The sequence below is a fragment of the Polyergus mexicanus genome, unplaced genomic scaffold (genome assembly GCF_030449975.1).
Source record: "Polyergus mexicanus isolate NDT 795.1 unplaced genomic scaffold, iyPolMexi1.0 SCAF_3, whole genome shotgun sequence".
Lineage (NCBI taxonomy): Eukaryota > Metazoa > Arthropoda > Insecta > Hymenoptera > Formicidae > Polyergus > Polyergus mexicanus.
The window spans coordinates 9,645,730-9,667,951 of NW_027223323.1; the positions used below are offsets into that span (position 1 = coordinate 9,645,730).

General features: G+C 35.4%; 1 protein-coding gene across 1 annotated transcript in view; it reads right to left on the reverse strand.

The window, feature by feature from the left end:
- The window catches only part of Ush (Zinc finger protein ush), a 159,731-nt gene extending 140,509 nt beyond the window's left edge, over window positions 1–19,222 (reverse strand). The window contains exon 1 of the mRNA XM_070293027.1: window positions 18,762–19,222. Within this exon, the coding sequence (XP_070149128.1) occupies window positions 18,762–18,801 (40 nt within the window). The 5' untranslated portion in view covers window positions 18,802–19,222. The remainder of the gene's footprint in view (window positions 1–18,761) is intronic.
- Between the last annotated feature and the right edge of the window lie 3,000 nt (window positions 19,223–22,222).

Consider the following 22,222-nt stretch of genomic DNA (forward strand, 5'->3'; position numbering starts at 1 on the left):
TATAGCCCGTCGATTTCAAGTAAATCCTCTTATATCGAAAACTTATGTCGATGCTGGATAATCTTTAGAATTATATAGCACGACCGAAATTTCTCGCCAATTAAATCTTGGTACGATTAGATATCGAAATTTCCCCCCCCCCTCAATTTCAAACAAATTGAGATTTCAATAAGAATTTGAGAATGAGTGAAAATTTTAAGGTTCGCGTTCGATCACCATGTAAGATTCAATTACAAAACTACTTGAAAATTACGATAAAATAATGTCTAACCAGACTTTTTAGGGAGGAATCGAAATTGATCCTTTTAGGTGAGTCATATTATTTATATAACAATCTCTCCCTCTCCCTCCCCCTCAATCTCCCCCCCCCCCCAAAAAGTAATTTTTTCTTTAAAAAATTAAATAATTAATAAATTTTTTAATTTATTAACAAATCACATGTTTCTAGTTCTCACTCTTCTCGGGTCGATCATTCCATTTTGGAAAAATCGACGGTAAATTTCACCGCCTACAACAGCGGACTTATCACGTGGCACACCTGCGCGCTTTGTACGCTCACGCTCGATGATAAGGATCAGGTCGAACCGTGTGAGAATCGACGGAGGACGAGGACGGCAACATTCGTCAGATGGATCGATCGTCCTCGTCCTCGTCCTCGTCCTCGTCGTCGTCGTCGTCGTCGTCGTCGTTTCCATCTCGCGCGGAATTCATTAAGCCGGACGTCGCCTCCTCTATCTCGCGACGAATGGGACCAAGTCCGCGGCACGCAGACGATTTTTAACTAGATAGGATTTCACGCACTTTCAAGACACGCTCCTACACACATATGTTCCGTAGACGCATAAAGTTCGAACTGCGGATAAGAAGGTGAACAGGAGCGGATCAGATATGCGGGTTGATCTTCTTTCCTTCGTCTCTCTTTTTTTCCAATCACTGCGCTAAGTGATTTCGAGACTTGGATTTTAAAACTAATGTTCCTTCTGGCAGGAATATTTCTGCATGATAATTAGAGCATCCTTATTTTATTCGCGCCGATATAAGCGTTCGTATCGCGCGGATAAAAGTGAAAAACGCAAGAGGATAAAATTAATAAAGGAAAGAAAAAAATCAGTTCTTTTTTTATTTTATATTTTTAGGTAACAAATTTTTCTTTAATGAAATCATTAAAATGGAGAATATAAAAATGTTGCGTCATTCATCTAATCATATTCTAATGGACTGTTTCACTGATCTTTAATTGATTTATCATACATACTTGCTTTCTCATCTAAGATATCTAAGTTTAATGAAACGAAACACAGCACTTGACAAATATAAAGATAATATACGAAATATACTTTTGTTTCTCAATAAAAAAAAAAAAAAAAAAAAAAAAAAAAAAAAAAAAAAAAAACTTTTTTTCTCCCCATAAAAAGATTATAAAATTCCGATAAAACAGAAGAATATAAATAAAATACTAGAATAAACATTATTCCTGTATAAAGATAAAGAAAGAAATTTTTTTCTCTCACACGATTCTTCTTTTTAATTCGAGCAGCATAAATTTTTTTCAACGCTATGACGACGAGGTCAAAGATCACGTCCGCCCCTTGCAAAACGCATGCACATATACATGTATACTCGCGCCATGTGAAGAGAACCCGGCATGCCCCCCGAGGGGGTTGCGGCAGTCAGTCTGCGAGGGGATGCGCGGTCTCCTCCCGCCCTCCCGAGGGAAGTAGAGAGAAAGAGAGAGAGAGAGAGAGAGAGAGAGTACAGCGGGAGAGGTAGAGTGATGGAAGGAGAAACTAACCCCAGACGATGCAGGGGCTGATAAAACTACGAATGATAACGTCTGCAGAGCGCTCGCCCGACTGTTTCTGACTTTTCGCGATAATCTCGTGCCTCGCCTACTGCCCCACCTCCCCCCCCCCTATCCCTTCCCCGCCTCGTCACCCCCGTGATTTTATCCATCGTATTTCCTCGCGCTGTGTGCAGAAAGAGAGAGAGAGAGAGAGAGAGAGAGAGAGAGAGAGAGAGAGAAAGAGAGAACCGTCTCAAGGTCTTATCCGCGAAACCGGTCCTCCCACGCTTATCAGCGTGTCCTCTGAAAAGTGCTCCGCGATGTCGCCGCGGCGATTATGGCGAGATAAACTGGCGATCGATCGTACGTTGCCCGACACACATTTTGCGAAAGTTATAACAACAATGGACCCTCTTGTCTGCCCGTCGTAAAAAAATATATCACAAATAAATTTCATATATAATTTGAGATGTGTGTGTGTGTGTGTGTGTGTGTGTGTGTATGCGTAATCTTTTTATATTTAAAGAAACTTTATTTTATTTTTATTTAAAAATTATTGCGTAAAATCTTAAAAATTTATTGAAATTTAGTAGTGAGAGAGAAAAAGAAAACAGATTATTAATAAATTAATATTTTTACACTAAACTAAACATGCCGTACGTTAGATAATTGAAGGATGTAGGATGTTGGTCGTGATTCCTTCTCGTTACGAGATAATTTTTAATTTTTAATTTTAATTAAAAATGCATAGTCGCTCTCGTAGATTTGTTTTGCCAATGATCCCATTATCGACGACTAGCTTTCGCGAGTGACATTCTGGGACAAGCTTGTATAGTGTGTTTCTATTCTATTTATCTTCTCACGCGAGATATACAGAGTGTCTGCCAATGATTGGATCTTAAAAGGCTTTTAAAAGCCTTAAAAAAAAAATATCCTACTGTTTTTGACACACCTTATAGAAAGGCGACGAGAATCGGTCTCTCTCTTACTTTGTTCATCTGATATCTTGAGAGAGAAAGAGAGAGAGAGAGAGAGAGAGAGAGAAAGAGAGAGTGAAGCGTGGCTTGTTCGTATAATAATATCTTGTTTAATCGGACAAACAATGGCACGTGCGCCGAAGACACCTAATTGCCCGCTCGTATTTACTCGATAAACACCTTCAACAGCGTGTAAACCTCTTCCCTCACCTCACCTCACTCGCGGCAGCCTGATAGCGAAAACCCGGCGTCTTGAAGTCTCGTGGATAAGTTCTCTTATTCCTTCTGTATATTAAAGTACTCGGTGTTGCAATAATGCAAATTTATGTGAAACGTAACACAATAAAAAATTTTTCAAACATGTCAATTTTTCCTCGATGAGCTGATAAATAGAAGAATTGATTACATTACTATAATAATAATGATAGCGATTAAACGATTAGCATAAATAATGTTTTATTTATTACATTTTAATATACATACATATATATATATATATATATATATATATATATATATATATAGGGTGTCCCATTTTAAAGGACCCACTCAAATATCTCAGAAACACTGCGTTAAATCGAAAAATGTTTCAAACAAAAGTTGTGTGGCTTCAAGGGGGCCATAAGATGGTGACAATGATTTGACCCTGGAAAATCATTTGAAGGTCATGTGAAGGTCAACTTTAAAATCTTAAATGGAAAGCCCCATTTTTTATTTAGTAATCTTGTAGCTGACATCGAGAGCTTTCCAAAATACTATAATAAAGTATTTTTTTATTAAATACTTTTTGAGTTATTTTATATTTTAATCTGACATATTTTGATATAAAAAATAATATATTTCATAAAATATTCAGTTTTCGATAATTTTACCGTAATACTTCTATGTACAGAATAATAAGACAAATTAATTAGTGCCAAAAAAAAAACAAATAATTGTTTAAAAAAATACATTGTAAATAATTTTCTTAAAAACAATTTTTTTTTTTTATACTAATTGATTTGTCTCATTATTCTGTACATAGAAGTATTACGGTAAGATTATCAAAAACTAAATATTTTACGATATATTTAATTTTTTATATCAAAATATGTCAGATTATAAAATATAAAATAACTCAAAAAGTACTTAATGAAAAAATACTTTATTATAGTGTTTTGGAAAGCTCTCGATGTCAGCTACAAGAATACTAAATAAAAAATGGGCCTTGAAGCCACACAACTTTTGTTTGAAACATTTTTCGATTTAACGCGGTGTTTCTGAGATATTTGAGTGGGTCCTTTAAAATGAGACACCCTGTATATCTTAATATTTTAATTATATATAAATATATATAAGAACAATTTTTTTCTATATGAAATTTTTGAAAAAACAAAGAATAAATAAATTTTATTTATTATCGTAATGAGAAAAAATGTCGAAATAATTAAATCAGATTGCAATTTTATTTTCTCAAGCTCTCACATACCACAGTTCACTCTATCATTATTATATTTATTATATACTGTGTAAAAAAAGTTTTCAAAATCACACGCACAATTTAAAGATCATCATTTGCGTATCTTGCTCCATATCCTTTCGTTCTCGCTTAACGCGATGATAATCTACGGCAATTATCGAATTATGAGAGATGATTGAAAATCGGCCGAGATACGCACTTTTCTGAGACGCTTTAATTTCCATTGAAAGGTCACGCTTAATTTTTCGACGATTATCCCGAGCGGTAAGGATGGTGCCTCCTCTCCCCCTCCTCCGCCCGAGTACCGGTTCGAAATGACCAAGGCGCCACTCTTATCTGAAGAGGCTCAGATAAGCCCGATGATTGAGGAGAAAAGGGGCACTCGAGATATAATACCCGACGCGCTACTCGCGGGAGACGTGAGAGTAAAGGAAATGGAAGAGAGCAGCGGGGAGGGAAGGAGGGGGGGGGGAGGGGGGTCCCGATCGGAATGCACGCATGACGATTCTTGCGTGTCGATACCGCGAAATGACAGGAACTTGAAAACCGTCCGACGCGACGATCCTACGCCAGGAATTTCACAGCGAATTGATAACGCTTCGCTCTTTCGACAATCGCTTCGTCTTAAATCGTCGATCACAATGTAAGGGATGAGCGAATCGTTTGAATCAATGTGATCTCGGAAAATGTAGGGGATATTTTCATTCTTGGCTATGTGTGATCCGCGATTTTATTTATGATAAAACATTGTCATTTATATTTCTCCTATCTTTCCTTTTACAAAAAATCCTTATGTGAAAAATAATGTTGATTCTCAAACAGATCTCCCTCCCCTCCCCCCAAAAAATTGTAGAATGACGCATATACAGGGTGTCCCATTTTAATCTCCTCAGGCAAATATCTCTAAAACCAAGCCCGGAAGAGAAAACTGTTTCGAACAAAAGTTGTGTAGCTTCAAGGGGGCCATAAGATGGTGACAATGATTTGACAATGATGGAAAATCATTTGAAGGTCATGTGCAGGTCAACTTTAAAATCTTAAATAGAAACCCCCATTTTTTATTTAGTATTCTTGTCGCTGACATCGAGAGCTTTCCAAAACACTATAATAAAGTATTTTTTCATTAAGTACTTTTTGAGTTATTTTATATTTTAATCTGAAATATTTTGATATAAAAAATAAAATATTTCGTAAAATATTCAGTCTTCGATCATTTTACCGTAATACTTCTATGTACAGAATAATGAGACAAATTAATTAGTGCCAAAAAAAAAAAAACAAATAATTGTTTAAAAAAATACATTGTAAATAATTTTCTTAAAAACAATTTTTTTTTTACACTAATTGATTTGTCTCATTATTCTGCACATAGAAGTATTACGGTAAGATTATCAAAAACTAAATATTTTACGAGATATTTAATTTTTTATATCAAAATATGTCAGATTAAAATATAAAATAACTCAAAAAGTACTTAATAAAAAAATACTTTATTATAGTGTTTTGGAAAGCTCTCGATGTCAGTTACAAGAATACTAAATAAAAAATGGGGGTTTCCATTTAAGATTTTAAAGTTGACCTTCACATGTGCTTCAAATGATTTTCCAAGATCAAATCATTGTCACCGTCTTATGGCCCCCTCGAAACCAAACAACTTTTGTCTGAAACATTTTTCTCTTCCGGGCTTGATTTTTGAGATATTTGCCTGAGGAGATTAAAATGGGACACCCTGTATATTGTATATTGCAAAGCGAGTAATTCATGTTTTACTCGGCATTTCCATCCATAAGCAGTTGCAATTGCTTAAATCCGTTCATTTATCAGTGTGCGACAATCGAATAACTTTGCATAACTCGCTACGACTGTGTAACAAAGGTTACATTTACATTAACGCCCACGCTTTGTAAAACTGATGCGCTCACGATAAATATCAATCGGTTGCCTGCTCGCTAGTTTTCAAGAGTTTTCATTTTTCTGTTGAATTTACGATCACTCGAAAATGCACGAATCAAAATTAATAATGTATTTATTAAAAAAAAAAAAAAAAAAACGTAGATATATAATTTTTGATAATATATAAGATTTAATTTCATAATTTATACAATAGAATAAAATTGTCAATAGCATCTTTGTCGTCCTTATCGATAAAATTGTTTACTAGATTTGTCATAAATAAATCGTGTACGAATAATTGTAATTTTCAAACAATTTAAAAATTATCGATGTCTCTTATTTCGTTTTTTCTTTCTTTTTTTAATTCACATTTTTAAAAAGATTCTTTCTACAATTGCATTGAACATATTTCGATTAGCGCATCGCTGCAAGCCAGATAAGATTGAACAAAAGTTGATCTGTCCAATGCATTTAATTTTAATGATTCACTCAAAGTGATTCATCTGTTTTCGCCGAAAGACAAAATATAGATCGCACTTGATAATTCGACTGCGCACTATGAGATATAAATATACTCAATAAAAAAATAAAAAAAAAAATAAAAAATTATTAATTATTAATTATTACTAGACGCAATTATTAACTCGAATCATTTTCGAGCGATCTAGAAAGATCGAAATGCGTGAAAGGTGTATATCGGTGTAGTCGAAATCAAAAGAGTACAAGAGAAAGAAAGAGAAAACCTGACAATCATCTCATCTCTCTCACTGTCTTATCTCGAGGTTTGAGAAAACGCAGACGCTTCTAGTAATCTGCATGGTATCGGATCCCTAAAACCAACGGACGGAGAACAGAAGAGAGAGAGAGAGAGAGAGAGAGAGAGAGAGATAAAAAGAAAGAGAAAAAAAAAGCGTGTGTGGAATAAGAGACACGAACTTGTTCTATTCTTGGAAAATTCTTTTACACAGTGGATAAAATAGATAATAAAGAATATCTAAATGATAAAGAAAGACACAAGCTCTTATAAATTAAAATAAAATTAAAACAGCGTGCGTTGTTGATATGAGGTTGATAAAAATTTCGACAAAAAATACCTATCTATTTCCTATCTGTTCTGTCAAATTTCCATTTCTGTATGTGTAATAATGTACAATTCCTGAATTATTTCATCATTCTACAAAAATATAAAGAGTGAATCATATACAGCATAATGAATGAGTTCCTTTTATCGCGATCAAAAAATAAATAATAAAAGAAAAAATAAGATCTAATAATTTTTAGCCTTTTACCGCCTTATTATTCTCGCTGATGCAACAATACATTGGCAAAGTGCAATCGCACTGTTTTTTTTTTTTTAAATAAATAAAATCACAATCATTTTCAACAAAATGATTTCAAGCCTAATTATAGTAAATAAAAAAATAAACTGTCATTATTGCTGTTCTATAATTAAATAATAATTATTTAAAACAATTTCACACGTTCCTTCGAGAGTCGTCAACGAATTTATTTATAATAAGCAATAAAAAAAAAAATCGCAATTTTCATCACCAAAAATTGAACTTTGTGTACAAGTACATGGCACAAAGTTCTAATCTTCGTTGCGAAAAGTTTAAGATTTTATTCTCCAGCGAGATTCCTCTCGTAAATGACGATTCCCCGCAAAGATCGGCGATCGAACGACCGAGAACGAAGAGAGAAGACGACCAAAAACGGGAATGTTGCGCGACCTCCGGCACACGTGTGCGAGAACACGGACGGCCCCGTGCAAAAAAGGCACGATCGCGATACACCGCGGACATGCCGCGAGCTGAATATTAGCGTAATGAGCTGATAGCCGACCGATAACCGGTAGATTTTAAGCCGCCATGAGCGTCACGTTCCGATCGCGATCGGCCTATCGACGCATGCGAATAAACGTGGCGCGTGGATAATCTCGCTCTTGAGAGTGCGATAGACGCTCTATCAATCGGAATTAGGGATAAACAGTAACGGACCGATTGGCGGAAATCACGAGCAAACGCTTCGCGCGTTATCGATATCGGGCCCCGAGTATGTATCGAGAAAGTTTTATCGCTCAAGCCTGACAAAGACAGGCTCGCAACAGGATTGAAGCGATCTTGTGCAAGAGAAAATAACGAGAAACCTGTTAATCTACTTTCGTAAAAAATTAATGGATTAAAATTATACTAAATCAAATATTGATTCAAATGCGATTAGAGAGAAAATTATAATGAGAAATATGCATGTAATTTAATTGTATTTAAATGTACGTAGGTTTTAAGAAATCAGCTGATACTTGTCAAAAATATAAAGAAAAAGGAGTAAAAGCATAAAAGAAAGAAAGAGAGAAAATTATAATAATTGAAAAAAGAGAAATATGCCTGTAATTTAATTGTATTTAAATGTACGTAGGTTTTAAATAATCAGTTGATACTTGTCAAAAATATAAAGAAAAAGGAGTAAAAGCATAAAAGAAAGAAAGAGAGAAAATTATAATAATTGAAAAAAGAGAGATATGCCTGTAATTTAATTGTATTTAAATGTCCGTAAGTTTTAAGAAATCAGCTGATACTTGTCAAAAATATAAAGAAAAAGGAGTAAAAGCATAAAAGAAAGAAAGAGAGAAAATTATAATAATTGAAAAGAGAAATATGCCTGTAATTTAATTGTATTTAAATGTACGTAGGTTTTAAATAATCAGTTGATACTTGTCAAAAATATAAAGAAAAAGGAGTAAAAGCATAAAAGAAAGAAAGAGAGAAAATTATAATAATTGAAAAAAGAGAAATATGCCTGTAATTTAATTGTATTTAAATGTACGTAGGTTTTAAATAATCAGCTGATACTTGTCAAAAATATAAAGAAAGTGGAATAAAGACATAAAAGAAAGAGAGAAAAATATGACGATTGAAAAAAGAGAAATATGCCTGTAATTTAATTGTATTTAAATGTACGTAGGTTTTAAATAATCAGCTGACACTTGTCAAAAATATAAAGGAAGAGCATAAAAGTTGTCGTTAATACATATAATCTGACAAGACTCTCGCATCAAATTGATCGTCGATTAGAATCCGTGCTTTCGGATCGAGTATAGAGTACAATTCGCAAATATAGGTAAGAATCTCTTACCTTTACGATCGTCTGATGCCTCCTCCTCCTCCTCCTCCTCTCTCGTTTGTCCTAAGCTGCTCCTTCACGGCACTCACTCGCGAAAAACGCGATTAATTACGATCGCGCAGACATTAATTATCAAAGTAAGATGTTCGCGCGACACCTTACACAACATGACGTTAATCGCATATTTAAATCGCGTATTTTCTTTTATATCGCGACAGAACAATGCGAAAATCACGATTATCACGAGACTACGATCTTGAAAATCGTAGACAGACCAAGTGTTTGATGTTTTCTCGTACTTGTCTAATACTTGAATGAGAAATAATACGATATACGTCACGATTCTTTTGCCCGAGCTTCGCCGCAAGAATGACAACAAGGCCGCCGCATGTAAACAATACCGTGCGAACAACAACAAAGCCCCGTCTCGCGTGGTATATAAATATATATATATATATTCATAGCAAAATTTGTACGTCGAAATAAAACTATTTCTCACGATTATTTATTAGATATCATCCGCGCGATTAATTAATTCTCCCATCTCTCTTAACTGGTCATTAATTCGCGTAATGTCGTGCGACATCGGGATAAAAATGCCGATGTTATTTTCAAATCTCGATTTCTCGATCATTAAGAGAAATCGCGACTACTTAATTAATTGACTCGAGCATTATCGCGATACCTTTAATTAATAAGTATAGTCGTTTTATTAATCTTGGATTATTTAATATTTATCATTAATTCGGCGCTTGTATACACACATCATCGAAACGTGTATTCCATATAATTTATTTTCTTTTAATGTTGAGGGGATTGTATCTTTTTTGCGTTCTTTCACAATGTACAATAAAATGCATATTTAACGCGTGATTAATATTGGAATATTACTATGTAAAATGCTACGCAATCGTAATTAATCGAGTTAACTATCATAAAGAAGCAACATAGAATAAAGAAAAGAGAAGAGAAGCCGAGAAAGTATTAGACGATGACGAAACATGGAATAAACTCAAAAAATCATTATAATTATAATTTATTATTTATTATTTGTAAAATTATGTATTATTATCTTCGTAATGTTGTAATAATAGCTATTACATCATTATAATACGATGCATATATAAAATAATTCTAGATCTAAATTTTGAAATATTTTTAAACCTAATAAAATAATTAATAATTAAAATACTAAATAAATATCTTGTATGTAATAATTAAAATATTTAATTAATAAGTTTATATATATATATATATATATATATATATAAAATATTTTTATCATTCGAAAGACTTGTTTAAAATTTTGTTTTGTTAAAATTAATTGTTGTTTTTTTAGATTACTTATATAAGAATTAAATTCTTTGATATCTTTGTTAGTCCGACATATCTATGGCAAGAGATTGAATTTAGGCTCTCTTGTTTCTTTTTTAAATTTATGACAAAGAGATTACAAAAAATTCTTTCGTAACAACTTAATAATCGAGTGTGAAATCTCCGGCTTTAGATTTCTCTCGTGTTTTCAATCCCTTCTCCCCTCCTCTCCTCCAAAATGAGACACGAAGAAGCGAATCGCAAATTCTGCGTTTTCCCGACGTTATCTTTGTGTTTCTCTATCAATGTCGATCGATCCGGCGAATATAATAAGCAAGAGATATGTGACATCAGTGTGTTGACATGAAAGAGAAGTTAACAATGAAGAGAAGAGAGCAATAATAAAAAAAAAAAAAAGAGAAAAGAAAGAAAGAAGGTCCATCCAGCAGCTTTTATTTTCTTCGACCGGGTCCCCTTATTCCGCGCAAAACGCATGAATCCCGCCGCCGCAGATGTCTCTCCCCGTCAAGATGTTCCTCTCCTCCTCCTCCTCCTCCTCCTCCTCCTCTTTTTCTCGAGGTCCTTCCTGCCCTCGCGAAGAAACGCGCCGGAGACAACTATCGCGGCGCTGATCTCGCCTAGTTAGCCTTTCTTCCTTCTCGGTGCCCTCTTCCTTCTCTCCTTCCCTCCCCCCCCTTCCCTTCGCTCCATCCTTCGTGCCCTCCACCTGTAAGTCCCTCTCGTTGGTGAATCTCGTCCTTGCTTCGCGAAGCGCGGAACCGATACCCAAGACTCGCCTCATAAATACAGTCGAGGAGTCGACGAAGCAAGGGGGAACGACGTGAAAGGAGATGGGCGAGGGATGAGTAGGGGAAGGGGAGAGAAGGGCGAGCCTACAAATTGCTACACCGCATTGTGGTGTCACTCCGGCCTGTTACGACACGGTCCCGGCATCTCGCCGGAATGGTGTATGGCGCGCGAGAGTCGGTTCTCCTCTACTCGGTCGTGTCTCTCCCTTCGCGCTCCCGCCTCCCCCTCCCCCCCCCGCCGCCCCCCGTCACTGCGCCACCCCGCGGCGTTAACCGACTAAGGGCGGGAGAGACCTTTACACGGGTGTAAACGCGGCCTTAACACCGATAACCCGCCCGTTCGATTGCAAATAAATTAGACGGGATTTCTTTTGAGCTTTCTTCTTCTTGTAGCGTTACGGAAGGAGAGAGAGAACATTGATATATGGTATATATATATATATATATATATTTTTTTTTTTCTATCCGCGAGGAGCGAATTCAATTAAGCGAGATTGGGCGCCGAGAGAGTTCGCGTCTTTTGGAGTTTAAAGCAAAGTCCTTGAATTTTCATGGACTGTCTCTAAATTAGAAAATTTCGTAAATTTAAATTGTTGCAATTATACTGAATTATTATTATGGATTTTCAAAATTGTGGCTTTTTAAAAAAAATTTAAACTTTCAGATTGCTCATGCTTGTGCAGAGAATTCTGCATTTTTCTTCGCGAAACACTTCGATTTTTAATAATCTATAAAATTTTTTTCAATTGTTATTTTTTTATTTCTTTCGAATAATTAGCAAAAAAAAAAAAAAAAAAAAAATTCCTCGAAAATTAAATTAATTTATTATTATTGTTGTCAAAATATATCGTACAATAAATTATCAGAATTGTGTAATATGCTCGTCGATAAATTTATCAAATAATACCTGCAATATCAGGGACATCAACTACATCTCACATGGACGCTAACTGTCACAATGCGGTCAGCTGATCATCAAGCCCGACATATAGCTAGGATACATCAGCGTACATTCGACATCGTATCTATCAGCGACACGAGTCTCGCGTTACACATCTCGTTCTCGGAGGAAGAAAGAGAGAGAGAGAGAGAGAGAGACAACGATTATTCGATCGAAGAGTGTTCGATTAAAAGAACGAAAAGACCCCGAAGGTGTCGCTATCGAATAATCTCTTTCCGCGCGATGATACGCAAGAATTTACTAGAGGGATCACATTTCCGTGGGGAGGGGAGGCGCGACGGGGGGTCTCGTCATATTAGCAGCGATACACCAGCAATAACAACAGCAACAACAACGGCGTAGAAGAAAGGAGAGACGCGCCTCTCTCGTCAGTGTCTCTCAATCCTTCTCGCGGGCTCCTAGTACGTCATTTATCTAAAATCCCCCCCCTTTTTTTTCAAAATACCCGAAATCACCCGTAAATAATTAAAATATACATAATTATGTACAATTTAGAAGATTCGTCATTCGAAAAAAAAAAATAAGAGAGAAATTCGTGCGAATTGATCGTACGCGGTCTTAATCTTTCGCGGTTTCGCGCGAAGTTTGAGAGAAGGGCTGAGAGGGAGGGGACAGGGGGAGGACGGGGGTTTGGGGGGAGAAAAGATCGATGAGAACCGTGGCGGTTTGCACGATCGATGGCGAGCGGAGGCGATGCAAGATATTCTTTACGGCGAACACGATTCAATAAAGCGTTTTATAAAATCATCGCTTATTAATTTGACGCTCGCGCTCGGCGGGGGTCGCCGCTGCTGAGACCACCCGCGGGGTGCGCCCTCCTCCTTTATCCCGCTCCGCATCGTCGATCATCGGCGCGATATTTAGCCGGGTGAGAGCGGGGGGGGGGAGGGGAAGGGGAAGACAGGGAGAGAGATACACACGGGCCCTACGTAACATTGGATATCCTCTCGGGTGGCGCGATGAGTTTGAGGCACATTGTTTCGAAATCGCGATTACGTTTCTCACTTCGAGGGAGGCGGGGGGAGGGGGCGGGAATTTAGAGAATTTTCACTGTCATTTCATAGCTCGATATAAGAAGGGGTGTGGCGAGAGAACTGACTGATGATCTTTGTGATATAATAGGAACACACGAGGCTTTTGTGATGTAATAGAGAGGATAGATATTAATAGATTTCTCTATCATATCATCTAATTCTATACAGAATATTATATTATCTTCTGCATTTAATGAGTATTTAAAGATTACATTGTTGTTGTAAATTGGATTGCGTTAGTGTAATTTATTTCCTAGTAATTTCCCTGAAAAGATATATTGTACATCGCGATAACATTACGGTTTTCATTACTCGCTCATTTTTTTAGATCAAGTTACTTAAAAATAAAGTAAATTAATGTTTCGAGACTTTACGTGAAATAATTAAATATGCAAAAAAAAAAAATTATATTAATTATAAAAAAAGCCTTTTTATCTTACAAAGATTTTAAAATAATAAAATATTATATTTGCTATCAATTATATTGTACATTCATATACATATATTTTAATTTAACGTAATTAAATTTTATTTAACGGCTATAGATTAAATTAGTCAATATATCAATTAGTCAATATTTAATTTAGTGTAATCGTCAAACGAACGTGGTCGCGATATCAATTGTAATCGCAGGAGAAAAATGATTGCAAAATTTATATTTCGCGAATAATTTTCCTCGTTTACAATATCGTGCTTCTCGTATCGACAATAAACAAAAATATCGAAATATACGAAAGAAGAGCTCTAAAATCGCCTCCCACCCCCGCCCCCCACCCCGCCAAAAAAAAAAGAAGATAAACAGATAGTCGGAAAATAAAAACATTGAAAACAATTAAAAGATCCATCGATCTCCGTCATCCTAAGATGCGTGATTAATGCGCATAAATTTTTCATCGAACGAGGATGACCAAGTTTACGATTAATCGTCGTCGCTCCATGACTGTATTTATAAGCTAAACGGAGATATATATAGGAAAGAGAAGAGGCACGGTTGTCGCAACCGTGGCCGTCGAGCTATACGCGATGAGATAAAAGAGCACCATCACCACCACCACCACCACCACCGGGTGACTACAAAATATTGACGACGTCAGAGGGACTTTATCGGTCTGCACGCTTTTCGTCCGAAATCCATGTTTTTTTCGTCGCTTCACTTCGCCATCGACTTCCGAGTCGCGTACGAATGCGCCATCGGAATTTACCGTGAAAGACCGAAAGAGAAAAAAAGAAAGAAAGCGCGCGCGCGCGAGAGAGAGAGAGAGACAGAGAGAGAAGACACGGTCGGTCGTGCCGCTCCGAGAATCACGGATGGCGATCGTTATCATCGTCACAATGTGCAACGCACGATGAAAAGTATCGGCGTGTTATAAAAGTGCCGCCGATTCTCTTGCGGAATCGTCTCTATCACAGCGAAATTTAATTCAAAAAAACAATCGTCGAAGTGCGAGAGAAAACGATTAACGAGAAAAGAGAACGATCATTCTTCATATTTTTATCTTGTTCTTCTATTTTAAATCGATACGAATTTAAGAGAAAGTTTAATAAAAGGAAAATTAATGTGTGATAAATTAAGAAATTTAATAATAACGAAACTAATATCTTAATTAATTTCCAGATGTAATAATTTAATTTTTTAAAAATTTTCATATCAAGATATTAAATTTTCAAAGTTTCAAAACTATGAGAACTCTCTCTAATAGTATTTTATTTTTTAATTTTTATTAGAATAAAATCAGAAAAGGATCGCCCGAAAAATAATAGAAAAAAATTTAATAAAATATTGTTATATAAAAAATATTAATTATATAATAAATAGAATTTTTTTTTTTTTGTAACCATATATTTTTAGCTCGATACAATTTATTGAACATTATTTCTTCGCATTTAAGTGTGAGCATAATACATTAAAAATATATATAGTATATAAAATGGAAAAAAAAATGATACACACTAATCTTCGGCATCTGAGAAAAAACAACAAGTGAAAGAATAAAAATGAATATCATGTACGTGATATAATACCGTGTGTGATAATCAATTGGAGCCAGTATGCTAATGTAAGCAAGAGATAGGAGAGAAAATCAATAAGACGATTTAGATTAGAAATCGATTTAACGGAACGACAACTCGATAATCTTTCGGTATTTTATGTATTTTAATCGCAAGAGTAGAAACAACGCAAAGATACGCGGGAAAGAAAGATTAATGCGACGATGAGAGGACGCGAAAGGGAAGAAGACACGTGTCGTCGGTGGATGGAAAAGGGAGGCGGGCTCGCTATTTTAACGCAGCGTTATTAACTCAATTACGGTCGCTCCTAATTAGCGGTCACGCGCACGAGCCGGCATCACAATAATTACACGGCCGTTAACGTCGATGTCCCATGGGAGGGCCTTTACAATGCACGTCGCAGACGTACGATTCTCCTGTCCCAATCTAGGGGACCTTTACTAAAAATTCGCGCCAACTTTCTCATTAACGTCACATTAATATGATGTTAAATTTATCAATTTATTATATTATATCAACATTCAATATTATAAAATGATATAAATTGATCCAAGTCGTTTTAACATCGACGTAGAACAAGTTTTTTTTTTTTTTTTTTTTTTTTTTTTTTTTTTTTTTTAACAGAACTAGTAATCCTTTTTTTCTCTCATAAAGATTAGTGATATTAAATTTTCTCTATCTAAAGATTATTTCGATTATTTCCAAAGGAAGAATTGAAAAATTGTAAACAGATTCTCATATTGTGCTCGATATTGCACTTGCAGTTGACGATTTCTTCGAAAACGAAATCAATCCGAGAGCTTTTGTTTTCCAAAGACATTTTTACAGCAGACAGATAGAGATAATCTGTGCGTGAACGAGCTTTTTTCCTCGCGACATTAATTGAACGCGGCCGATTTCTTCGGAACGAAATCGATATCTTTGCCAGGCGCAAACGTGGAACTAGAGACAGATAGAAAGAGAGAGAGAGAAAGAGAGGAAGAAGAAGAAGAAGAAGGAAAGGGAGACAGAAGAAGAAAAAGAAGGACGACCCGGTCCGACGAGTCGCCCCACGTGAAAGTGTTCCACAACTTTCGTGATCGAGCCACGTGATCGCGAGATCGCACGCTCGCCGCGACAAGGAGGAGGGTGCGGGGGAGGGAGGGGAGTGGGGCGGGAAGAGGAGGAGGATCCAGATACTGGATCTTGTCTCGCGCTCTTCGCGGAACGAGAGAGAGAGAAAAAAAACTGGGAACGAAAATTCACGGAAAGCCGATAAGAAATAATATCGCGAGTTAGGCTCTCTTTGAGAGATGCTTGAAAACAAACTGCGCAACTCAATTACGGAGATATAACATATCGATTACAGATGGAATTTATGTGCCCTCTGCGATTTTGAATCACGATTTAGAGGAGATTGATATGAAACTTAAAGGTCGTTTAAAAATTTTTATATCATGCTATTAGAAGATATTAAATATATAAATATATATATTGATATAAAAAATGGACGTATATACGAAATGTTCTTGAAAGATATTCTCATCATTTCTATCGAATGATTTGAAAATCGCGACGATCAAACATAATTGTCGAAAAGCTGATCGTGAAGAGATAATTATTTATAATTGCACGAGATTCACATAATCGCGACAGTGTGTGCGTTCGTTCTCATATTAGAATCGAAAGGTCAGCTGACGGACAATGACAATCGTAAACGTGTCAAGTTATCACTAAACAAAAAAACAAAAAAAAAATCGCTTTTGACAGCAAAATATATAAATGCAATATGTTAATTGACCAAATTTAAACTCTATATTTCTCTCATGTATGTATAATTTGTACACTTGTTTATATTATCATTTTCAATTTTTATCCCACACTCTCGCACATATATAAAAATTATTTAATTACGAAATATAGTTTCAACATAATCGATATTTATTAATAAAATGAATTAATAATTTTATCATGAGAGAATTAATCAATAAAAATTTACTCAAAATCCCCTAACATTTTTAGAAAAAAACCTCCGAGTGCAGTAAAAATAATCATAATCATCAATATTATTTTAAATGTACTAATGTCATTTTATTACAGTATACTTATATTAATTTATGCGCGTTGGTTATTTTGATATATGTAAATTTTTTAATAGTATAAATCTCCCAACATAATTTTCTCTTTTACTAATACAATTTCTACAGTTATATAATAAATTCTATAAGTTTAAGGTAAATAAATTGTATCTTCAATAAAGAAAATTAGCAAGGAAATTTATAATATTAAAAATTAATTGACAAATAATAAACAAATTAATTTGATTTTTCTTCAAACTTTATAATCTATTTCCGAGACAATTATGTACTAATTTAATTTTCCATCTAATTTTTTATCTATTCGATACTTTGAAAGATAATGCAATGAGAACGCCGTTTTGTCGAGAACTCGTTCTCCTTCAACGATGTCGCGAATTAATTTATTCGGGGTCATTGATTTATTCTTGAAATTTATCGCTTATATGAACGTGAAGAGAGATTATTTTTCACATTGATCCCAAAGTTTCAAGCGCATTTCTCGCTACATTCATAATAATAGCTCGAAATTTTCATACATTTTTTTCATCAAACTTATGGACAAATCTTTTACGAATAATTAAATTTTCTTAATTATACTGTCGAATAAATAATTCATATTTCACTTCGAGTGAATAATTTGTAAATCGCTTTAGAATTTTTAAATAAAATATCGTTAAAATTTATTTGACGCTAAGTAATAAAAGATAATAAAAAATAAGTTTCTATTAATTATTTTTAACATTGTATGAAAATATCTTTCTTAAATAACTATTTTTGATTTCATAATTTTAATGTGCTTTGCGCTTCATAACTACCCGAATAATCGTACTATAGTTTTCAATAATGTTCCCGAATTTGACATACATACCTTTCAAGATGCAGTTATGAGAGTACTCGGTACTCGCCACGATACTCGATACATTCCTCCTTTAACTGCCGAATATCAGTTCGTCTCAGTCGCGATATTTCTCTCTCCGAGATAAGAATCATGGAGGGGACGAAATTCGAATCGACTTACGACTTGCGAAATTTCAGCAAAACTCGTCATTGAGAGACAACTGGCTCTCTTGTGTGCTAGCTTGACGAAATCCCGTGTAACGGCCGAATTCAAATATGCAATAACAAACATGGCGGCGATTTCGTTTAGCTATCGCGACGCGGGAAAAAAAAGCTCGCTTGAAAAGCGCGGGACCCAAAGCGCACGCGATGCCCCTCCCATCCCCCCGCGCGTAGCACGCGCCACACATACACACGAAACACACGGTATACGCACCAGAGAGACACGTGTCAGCGGAGGGAACGAGCACGCGAGAAAAAGCCGGGAAAAAGAAAGCGCAAACTCACGTTTCAGCGGCTTGGGGTTGCTCTGCTTGCGACGTGACATCCTCTGCGATCTGCAACATCACCCGTCCATCCTGAACATGTCGCGTTGCAGCGTGGGTGCAGCGTGATGTTGGCGACGATGGTGACGATGGGGGGAGGCGCAAGACGCTGATGACGAGACGAACGACGATCAACAAAATCGCACAAACACACGGGATAGAGACGGGGTGGACAAGATGCGACAAGAACAGCAAAGTAGCGACCCACGAACGATTATATGGGATAGATGGGGGATCGGAGGAAGGGAGAGCGAGATGGAGATATCTATGCACACTCTTTCAAGCTCCCATCCGTAACGTAATGTAACGTAACGCGAGAAGGTGACGTCGCGACGGACGAACAATGTGTCGCGATCGACGACGCCGGTAGCGCGGCGCTTCCGTGAAAACGCGGACACGCACGCCCCGATAGCGTTCAACCGCGGCCGCTGTCAGCGTGCAACTAAACAAACCGCGCCGCTAAACACTCTCCCCACTCCCCGCTCCGTCGCGCACGCGCCGCGGCGTGACTGCGTGACGGTTGGTGGAAATGGCTCGGGTAGGAAAGAAGGGAGAAAGTTCGGGCTTGCGATGCGTAGTGAAGTTTGACGCGCAGCGTCCCAAATTGACACGCCTCGCGCCATCTCGCGACGGAGCAAGAAAGTAATAAAGCAAATAGCATACACAAATGGTAAATGATATGATTAAGTTTTAGAGAGAGATATATATATATATATACCATTATGGAAATAGTATATAAATTATAAATATATTGACATGACTAAAATCGGAAAGTTTCATCGATATTAAGGTGTTATGTGAAATATTTAATTATTTAAATATATTTATAATTATATGTATATAATATTAGAAAATATACAACTAGATATTTTTGTAATAGCGCGGATGTAACACATACATCTTAATAAAACTTTTCGTTCGATCCTGTCAATAATTTTGAAATTATCATTAACATATATATATAGTATTATTTGAAAAGAAATATTGTGGGTGAATAAATAAATAAGAGAGATTTCTTGTCGAAAAAATATTTTTATTTTATGGCTATTATAAAATATTTTTTTGCATTTATATTATATTTTTATTTTAAGATTATATATATATATATATATATATAGCTATAATAAAAAAAGCAACACGAGCTTTATATATATATATATATTTATAACGCAATATCTTTAATATATTCAGTTAAAATTGCAATAATCTTTATAAATGAAGCGACATCTTTGATAGAATATTTCTTTTCTTGTCATAATCTATTATCTGCAGGATTATTAGACGTTTCGAGATGTAAAATCTTTTGAGGTAGAATTACAATATTTAATATTTACATAAAGTTACGTGAAATAAATTCGTTCTAATTGCTCTTAATTTCCAACTAATTTTTAAAGCATTACATCTTAAAAATACAGTCTTCTGTTTTATTATCTGATATCCTATCGTTCGTAATTATTTCAGCTCCAGCATAGATCTTCCTTTCGCTCCTGAGTGCCAACGTGTACGCACACATCTACAGGCGCACACGTTGGCACTCACCGACGAAAGAAAGTCTCGTTAAACGGAAATACCGATTCCTTAACGGTAGCTATATTTTTGAGAGAGTAACGAGCTTTAATATAAATTTTATTCAGCTCAAGATTCGGCGACCATTTCCATCTAAACACATATTAGTAAAGTCTAAACGGATTATTTTCTAAATAACAGGCTTTCGTTTTATTATCGCGATATCTACAATTATTCGTAATCGTTTCCGTCTGAAGATATCGAACTATCTTTCGTCAATGAATGAAAATTTATTACAGCACGTTGGCATTTATCTTCCTTAGCTGAAATAATTATTATTCGAGTTCTTCGCGTGACGTCAAAATAAAATATGATCCGGAGGCATCGATCAGAGAGAATTCATCCATGGAGATTCGGCGATTCATTTTTATTCAGACGTATCCTTAAAGCAAACGGATGAATCATATTTTAAGAAAGATTTTTCGTTCTCGTTTTTTAATTACGTATCCATAATTCGATCCCTGATATAGAGCTTTATTTTGTATGCGAGTGCCAAAGTGTGTGCGTACCCACAGGCGCTTATATTAGCGCTTATCACAACGAAAGAAAATCTATTTAATTGATACGTCTCGATTGATACGATTTTCCAAAAAGAAATCTTGCAATGAGTAACATAAAATATGAACAAAAATAATAATGAAAAAGGGTCGTGCTATGAATAAAAATTAGATAAAACAAAATAAGATTAATAATTGATTCCATTAATTGACTTGCAGTCTCGAATGAAAAGAGAGAAAATATGAAGGAATTAAAATACTTTACTAGCCAATTAAAATATTTACGACAATGTAGGAGAGGACAACGCGAAATTTTTTAGAGCAGTGAAAGAGAAAAGAGAGCCGAGTTTGAAGATGGATAGCAGTTCGGCAAATCTTGAATTAAAATAAAATAGCTCGCAAAAAACAAAATAAGATATCGGAGTATGAATGAAAGACATTGTAAACGACACAAATGTAATAAAGAGAAAGAAACCGGTACGAGACGACTCTGCGAAAACTTACTTGGCTTCAACAATCGTCTGTTCTCAGCTGACAATTGTTATATAATATGATGATTACTGATAATGATGAGATATACAGCTCAACGATTGGCTATTTATTAGTGACTACCGTATTGTATATGAGCCGCAAATGTAGCGGAAATTATTTTGACTCTAATTAATTTTGGAGTCCACTTATGGACCCTCCTCGTCCCATCCTTATGTTCTGTCTATGATACCTTCATCGCTCAAGTTTGCCACTGTTAGATCGCACCATTATAAATAGCACACGTGATTTGTATTGCAATTAGTATATTCTGTTGTTATCGCAATCAATGCTAATATCAGGAACACAGAGCTGGGACGATCAACACAAACGCTGTCAAAGCGTGACAACATGACAGCATGACAACAGCCATAGCCGTATCGATGTTTTCGTGGAACGTATGCGAACCCCTGTTTTGTACGCCATCTCCATCCATTTTACAGCTGGAACTTCGTAGCTGCAGTTCCATCGTTTTCTGATTCTGTCAGTAAAATCGCCATTTTAACGATTGTGTATACGTGTACTATACTCACTGACAAGAAGGTTGAAAGCCAATAATGTTTGATTTCTTCTAATATTTCTTTTTCCATGAACACATATACAATTGCATCTCTTTTCAAATGGAACCATATGTTTCTTTTTGAATAAATCGATTTCTCTCGTCATATCATTATCTTGCACGTCAAACAAGATTTTAAAAAATTCATATTGTTACTTGACATTAGGAGAAAAAAAAATGTTCCTATATTTGTAATATTTTTAATATAAGATATAAATTATAATATAATGTTTTAATAATTATAATATAATGTTTTAATATTTTATAATATTA